The 7852-nt window shown below is 34.0% G+C and overlaps 1 protein-coding gene across 1 annotated transcript; it reads left to right on the top strand.

Moving 5' to 3' along the window:
• Window positions 1-207: 207 nt before the first annotated feature.
• On the top strand, window positions 208-4857 carry LOC139840142 (violaxanthin de-epoxidase, chloroplastic-like). The gene is made up of 6 exons (XM_071830369.1): window positions 208-351; window positions 1563-1851; window positions 1975-2141; window positions 2384-2480; window positions 2934-3325; window positions 4132-4857. Exons 2-6 carry the CDS (start codon window positions 1591-1593, stop codon window positions 4643-4645), a joined length of 1431 nt encoding a protein of 476 aa, XP_071686470.1. The 5' UTR covers window positions 208-351; window positions 1563-1590; the 3' UTR covers window positions 4646-4857.
• Window positions 4858-7852: the final 2995 nt, after the last annotated feature.

Raw genomic sequence — 7852 nt, 5'->3', positions numbered from 1 at the left:
AAAATAGCATGAGGGCTTTTTGGCTAAAGATACACTTATTGGAGACCTATGGATACATCAAGATAGGATTTTAAGACCATTGATTTACAACAACGTGGGTCTTAATATCACCAACCACCACCAAATTTGTCCCACCATAATTGAGATAAGGAACCCCCTTCTACAACTATCTATCTAAATATCCCCACGCACATATACATACACATATACATATACATATGCATATACATACATAAATATTTATATACTTTTTGAAAGTATAAGAATGTTTGATACTCATAAAGATATATACAAGAGGCTGATTTAAGCTCTCACTAATCCATTTTTCTGTACTGACGTTATATCAAGCAGGTAACTTTTTATTCTTCTGTTTTTCAAGAATATTTTAATCACAAGTTTGAGACTCATTATGGTCTGAAATTGCTTATATTTGTTATTTTTTTTATATAAATTATGACAATGACAATGTGAAGTGGGAATTATGGGTTTAGATAGTTTTATGCTTGTAGCTTCATGTGTTTTTTTAGTATGTTTGATTAGTATGATTGGTAAATGAATTGAATGGAAGAATCATAAGGCAATTCTGTTCTAATCAATCATCAATCAATTTATATATTAATTTAGAAAGTTTGTACCTTTCACCATTTTTGAAGCTGTAAAGTAAGTTCATTTGATTTTAAAAGTCAAATATTAGGTTGTTTGTTTTATAATTTTCAGGTAGAAATTGTGTAAGCTGTTTGTTTTGATATACTGTATAAAAGAACTGCATTTTGTATGTATGTTTCAAAGTTCATTTTTCTAGATTGGTTTGTTGGTGCATGAATCCCCAGCCGTAGATTGATTCGTTGTTTGATACATTCGGTTATGTAATAATGTTTACTTGTGACTATTGATTACGTTTGTGATTGTGCGTGCTTAATTTGTTAAACAATCAATAAGTTAAACTGCACACACAGTCGACCGAGTGTGTCCAGACACTCGACCGACTGTGTTACACAGTCGATCGACTGAGAGACACACTCGACTGAGTGTGTCTGATATGCAGTATATATACGGGTTGAGACTTCTTTGTTGAGGTTACTCATCCCATTTACCCTAATCGACAGGTTTTCGTCTCTGCCGAACTCTAACACCAAATACCATCGAAATACTTCGTTTAGGCGTCGATCTAATCTAGTATTTGTCCTAGGTTTGATCTATTCGATCCCGATACGACCCATATCTCGGTTTAACCCAATTCTAGTGTATTCCGCCTCTAGGATTGTTAGAAAGCGACCTAAGATCCTTAAATCTTCGTCTACATGGTTCCTATGTATGTGATATATTATGGTATCCTAAAGACTTATTTCAACCAGAATTGACCCATTACCCAAGCCATTCATGATGCAGCCAGCCCATTTTGCCTATTTTATCATATTCTTGAGTATTACTCTATTAACCATTATAAGTTCTAAATGATAAATGAACGACGTAACTAGATGTTATTCATATCTGATGAATTATGTTTTGGTTATGTCCTCTATAACTAGAATGTAATTTCTTACTTTCAATGCAATTTTCAGGTTGCATTTGGAACCCATCGTACTGAATATGGCTCTTTCTTTGCATTCGGTTATTCTATGCAAAGAAGAAACCGCCAATTTGTATGCCAAATCATCAAGTGATGAAAGGTTTAAAAAGAGTAGACCAGTTCCTGCGAGTATAATTATGATGAAAATTCAATCTAACCATGGATATTATAAATACTTCCGATTGTTTACATCTTACCGTTCGAACACTAGTTATTCAACTCTGTTGTCACATTTCAATAAGGAGAAATCTCCAATACATAGCATTAACACAAGTGTAGAGGTAATTTTTTGTAATAATTATTTGTTGATGTTTCTTCTTCTTCTTCTTTTTTTTTTTTTTTTTTTTTTTTTTTTACACCTGGCTTGGAACATTGAAATCTTGTTTTCTTTCTTTATTATGAAGGAAATAGAAAAAAGTGATATTAAAAAGGCCACGACTTTGGTTCTTCAAAGACAATGGAGACAATTCGTACAGTTGGCTATCGTATTAGTTTGCACATTTGTTGTCATTCCTAGAGTTGATGCTGTTGATGCTCTTAAAACTTGTACTTGCCTACTCAAGGAATGCAGGTATTTCACCCAACTCTTATTTCTTTTAGAATTTTTTTTAAAATTTAAATATCAAATAGAAACATTTATTGAGAGCACAATTTTGTTTTGCTAAATTGCTACTGTATTATATAAATTGTAAACACTCTCTACTATAGTCCTTACTCCTTATCTTTGTTACACTTTATCATTTTTTAATCTTGTATATGGAAGTTTATGACTTCTGTTATTTGTAAGCTATTGAGAGCATGTGCTTGTTACAGGATCGAACTTGCGAAATGTATTGCAAACCCATCTTGTGCGGCAAATGTTGCTTGTCTCCAGACTTGCAACAATAGACCCGACGAAACTGAATGCCAAGTAATATCTTCTACTCAATTCATTTTCTTAAATTTGTGTTTGAGGTGGAAATTTTGACCCGTTTACTTAAATGGGTCAAATTGGGTTGTGTTTATATAAATTGGGTCAATTTGGGTTGTGTTTATATAAATTGGGTCAATGTGGGTTGTGTTTATATAAATTGGGTCAAATTGGTTCAACGGTTTAAACAAGGTTGAAAGTCACCCGAAGGCTTATCTTTATATGCATACAAGTTCCTAAATCGGTTTATATAAAATTTCAGATACTAATTGTAATTTGTTGTTTTCTAATCTTCAAAACTCCTGAAATGTGAACAAAAAATGTAACCCTTAACAACCCACACCCATTATAATCCATTACCCAACCAGCCCGACCCGCTCATCTTGCCACCTCTATAACATTATGCTACAAACGATCTCGATATTCACATATTCATGAACGTCTGTTTCACAGATAAAATGTGGTGACTTGTTCGAAAACAGTGTTGTGGATCAGTTCAACGAGTGTGCAGTTTCACGAAAGAAATGTGTGCCACGTAAATCTGACGTGGGTGAATTCCCGGTCCCGGATCCAAGTGCAGTGGTCCAAACCTTCAACCTGAAGGACTTTAGTGGAAAATGGTTCATAACAAGTGGGCTAAATCCGACATTTGACGTATTTGATTGTCAGCTGCATGAGTTTCACATGGAATCGAATAAACTTGTAGGTGATCTGACGTGGCGTATAAAGACTCCAGATGGCGGATTCTTTACTCGATCCGCAGTGCAAAAATTTGTGCAAGATCCGAATCAACCGGGTGTTCTTTATAATCATGACAACGAGTTTCTTCATTACCAAGATGACTGGTAACTAGTTCAGTCTCTTCCTTTTTCTGTGCATTATATGCACCAAGTGTTATGTTGTACTGATATTAAAAACTTAATCTTATAAAAGCAAGGTTTTAAAAGTTTCGAGTCGGGGACGAGTCGATCGGACCTTGGAAGGACGAGTCGGTCGAGTCGGGCACGAGTTGGGCGTTGACCAACATTGACTTTTAATAAGAAAAAAATGAAACATATATATATTACACATATATATATCAAACATAATACATAATATATGGCACAAAACCTAATTTTAACTCGACCCGACTTTGACCTACTCAACCCGACTTTGATCGACTTTAAACCGACTTTTTTGCGTTGAACGACTTTTAAGGCGTTTTTGGGCTAGTTGGAACGGGCTAGTCTCCAAACCGACGCGCCCACTGAAATAGATTGTAAAATATTCTCTGTCTCATTAATAAGCGTCCACTATTGACTTTTAAAAGTCTTTATTTTATAACTTCGACTTCAGATTATTTTGTTTGTGTTATATAGTATTTGATGAAAATTATATGAAATGATTGGTTTTTAAATGTGTTTTCAGTGGTATATCTTTCATCAAGTATTATATAACACAAACAAAAGAAATTGAAGTCAAAAGTTGTAAAAGAAAGACTTTCAAAAGTCTAACATGGGCACTTATAATGGGACTAAGGGAGTAGTATTCGGTGAAATTTTCATTAATGAATATATGACCTATAATCACTGCTTCCTTTTCACATGGATCCGTTTCCAAAAATCAATTATCAACATATTTTTTCAAGATGATTCATAAACTTTATATGCAGGTACATCTTGTCTTCCCAAATAGAAAACAAACCCGACGACTATATATTTGTGTATTATCGTGGGCGAAACGATGCGTGGGATGGATACGGTGGAGCGGTTATATACACAAGAAGTGCAACGTTACCACAAACTATCGTCCCACAACTACAAAAGGCGGCTCAAAGTGTTGGTCGCAACTTTGACACTTTCATCCAAACGGATAATTCTTGTGGGCCCGAACCGCCACTTGTGGAGAGACTAGAAAAAACAGCCGAAAATGGTGAGAATTTTATCATAAAAGAGGCCGAGGAAATTGAAGAAGAGGTTGAGAAAGAGGTGGTCAAGGCTAGAGACACGCAAATGACTTTGTTTCAACGGTTAGCCGAAGGGTTCAAAGAGTTGCAACAAGATGAACAAAACTTTGTTAGGGAACTCACTAAAGAAGAAAAAGAAATCTTGAATGAACTTCAAATGGAAGCGACCGAAGTTGAAAAGTTGTTTGGGCGGGCTTTACCACTTAGGAAACTAAGATAATTTTCGGTATCTGGTTGAGTTTAAGACATGCATTATTATATAATTCACTCATTCATTCATCATATGTACATAGGAAAACAGCAAACAAAATCTGAGAAGAAATTTTATTTTTAGTGTTAAAGGGCTGCAATTGATTTTTTAGTAATGTACAACTTTCATTGTATGGAAACAAGTCACAGTAATAGTATGATCAAACATTTTAGTTGAATATATATATCAAGTAAAATGATTTTTGTAGCTTTAATTTTATGGAGAAAATTGAAATGATACGAGTATACTGTCTATGAAAGGGAAATTTTTCAAGGTCGCAATCAGACCGGCCATGTTGTATTGCTCAGAGTGTTGGTCAATGACGAAAGCCCAAGAGAGGAGGATGGAGGTGGCAGAAATGAGGATGCTTAGGTGGACGTGTGGCAAGACCATGCTAGATATGATACCAAATGGAGTTTTTAGGGAGAACTTGAAAGTTGGGAACATAACCAACAAGTTGAGGGAAGGACGACTTAGATGGTTCGGGCATGTTATGAGGCGCCCACTTTTAGCCCCGGTTAGGAGAGTCGAGACCCTCGTTGTTGGGGGCGTAAGGAGAAGGGGTAGACCCAAACGTAGGTTGGAGGATAGATTGAAGCTTGACATGAAGGAGCTCTTATTGACCGAGGACATGACTTCTGATAGGAATTTGTGGAGGAGTAGAATTAGAATAGATGACTAGGTTCTACATGGTGTTTATTTATCTTATATATTTATATTATATTTCTTGCCTACTTGCTTGTGTGCACTTCATATATGTTTTTTTTTTTTTTTTTTTTTTTTTTTTCGTGGGACTTTACGTATTGGCTGGACATGTTTTATGGATATATAATATATCTATACTTATTGTAGCATATTCACATGCTTTATTGCACTATATGGTTACATGTTTGTATTACATTATATAGCAATTAATTTATACGTACTTACATATCACATGTTTTTATGCTAACATAGCATACTTATTTGTCTATGCCTACATAGTATACCATCTATTTTATACTGCATATTATACCTACATGCTTCTTACCAACATGTTTACGTATACTTATTGTACTTACATGACTTGTTATACTTGCATATTTGACACTCACATATTTTAATTATATGTTATATTACTCAATATTGTTATATGCTTTATTTACCTATATATATCGTATTGGAGTATACATTATTCATGGTAAAGCTTCTATTTTGCCAACTTTACTTGTATATTTTTACTTCACATATCGGATTTCATGGTTCTTTCTGGTCGGAGGCCCCTAGGAAGCAGCCTCTCTGCTCTACAGAATAGGGAGGGACTACTTCCTCTACCTGGGGACCGATAGGTATCCTGGGTAGAAGAATTACTTCCCTTTTACTTTAGGGTAGAGGAAAGGACTGCCTACGTCTAACCTCCCCCATACTCCATTTTAGTGGAACTGGGTATTGTTGTTGTTGCTGCTTGTCTGTTAAGAGATGTCAAATGCACAAGATGGGGGACTGGCTGATTGCATCCCACTTACTATTTATACTTTTAATAATATAACCTCAATTTGGTTTTGCTTCTTATGATCTAAATCAAATTCATTTTGTTAAAATTTTGATGAAATTTACTCATTTTCAATATATCTTGAAGTTTGACCACAACACCTCAATTTGTGTACTTCCTGCCTCTAATTCTTGTTCTGATGGCTTTACAAGGAAATCAATTATAGAAGCCATTGACCTGGTCAATATTGTAAATGAAGTTATTTTTTACAAATACCTGTTTTTCTTATATATATATATATATATATATATATATATATATATATATATATATATATATATATATATATATATATATATATATATATATATATATTCATAGGTTTTATGGTTAACTTTTGGAATGGAAAGAGAAATAGAAATTCAGTTACCATTTCAGGATTATAACTCAATGGGGTGTTAAAAGTTTTTCAGTAACAATTATATTAAATTGCTATTTTAGTGATAATTTACATTAAAAAATTATTAGAAATTCAAAAAATATATGAGATTCGAGTAGTATAATTTAGTGGTGTTCTATACAATTGAAAAGAAAAATTATAGATTTCAAAAATATACAGGGTCTTACATTTGAATTTAGTGGTGTCCTATACAATTTACAAGAGTATTTTCTACTAAAAAATTTTAAACTAACGGTAATGGGTGTAGGTGTTGTTTAAGGGAACACGTTGTGAGTGACTCTAGTATGTTCAAATGAAAAGGGTGGTGGATATTGGGTGGTGGCCGGTGTATTTGTTCTTTGGTTTATTTGAGAAGGAAGCGCAGAAATGAGTGAATGTAATATGACCCGTGATTAATCGCAATAAAATCCTAAAGTGTGTGGTCTCTTGTTATCATTTTTGCCTTTTTTGTCGTTTCTTGTTTGTAATCATGTGACTCGAGTTATCTTGACCTGACCTAAACCCACTCTTAACTTTCAATTCACATGTTAACGTGATTGGTGTTGTAAGCATTCTACACTTTTGTTGATTGTTTTAGGTTCACCTCTAGCTTCATTGGGACAGATAACATTATTATAAACGTAATGATTACGGGGTATTTATTATTTAACAATACTATAAACATAAACATTACTGTGAACTTGAACTAAAAAATGAACACATATTCTTTGTCAATTACAAAATCAACTCAAAACGTTATATAAACAACAAGTGATCATATGAAGCAGTAGTCAAGATAAGTTAAGATGTCACCACAACAACTTTAATTAGTTATCAATATTATGGCCCACCATGTTATGTGTTATCCTTGGGCTTCACCTTTAGGCTATGCTTTTCACCTTTAGAAACATGCATCTAAGATTTTGGCAATTTATAGCCAATCTAGCTACACAACCCAATCTCCTTCCTATGAATATGCAATAACATTATTTGGTTGAATAGACACATAAATATGATACCCATATTTAATACAACAACAACGTAACCCAATACCACATGAGTGGTGTATGGGGAGGTGAGATGTAGACAATCCTTCCCCTATCCGAGAATAAAGACAAGTCATTTCTCCACCCAGAATAAAACACTCTCAAGAGTTATCCACATTTACAAATAAGCGTTATTAGAATAAGACTTACCCACATTTACAAAAGAAGACGCCAAAAGAATTCAAACTACCAGCTGAAAGCAAGACAAACAGTCAAAATCA

The sequence above is a fragment of the Rutidosis leptorrhynchoides genome, chromosome 4 (genome assembly GCF_046630445.1).
Source record: "Rutidosis leptorrhynchoides isolate AG116_Rl617_1_P2 chromosome 4, CSIRO_AGI_Rlap_v1, whole genome shotgun sequence".
NCBI lineage: Eukaryota > Viridiplantae > Streptophyta > Magnoliopsida > Asterales > Asteraceae > Rutidosis > Rutidosis leptorrhynchoides.
Note: the sequence above shows the minus strand (reverse complement) of the source record. Positions and strands in the feature narration are given on the sequence as shown.

Excerpts from the sequence above, each read along its gene's own strand:
- LOC139840142 (XM_071830369.1), top strand. The coding sequence starts at position 1,591 with ATGGCTCTTTCTTTGCATTCGGTTATTCTATGCAAAGAAGAAACCGCC. Across the intron at positions 1,852-1,974 it reads GCATTAACACAAGTGTAGAG|GAAATAGAAAAAAGTGATAT; the intron begins GTAATTTTTTGT and ends TTTATTATGAAG. Across the intron at positions 3,326-4,131 it reads CTTCATTACCAAGATGACTG|GTACATCTTGTCTTCCCAAA; the intron begins GTAACTAGTTCA and ends CTTTATATGCAG.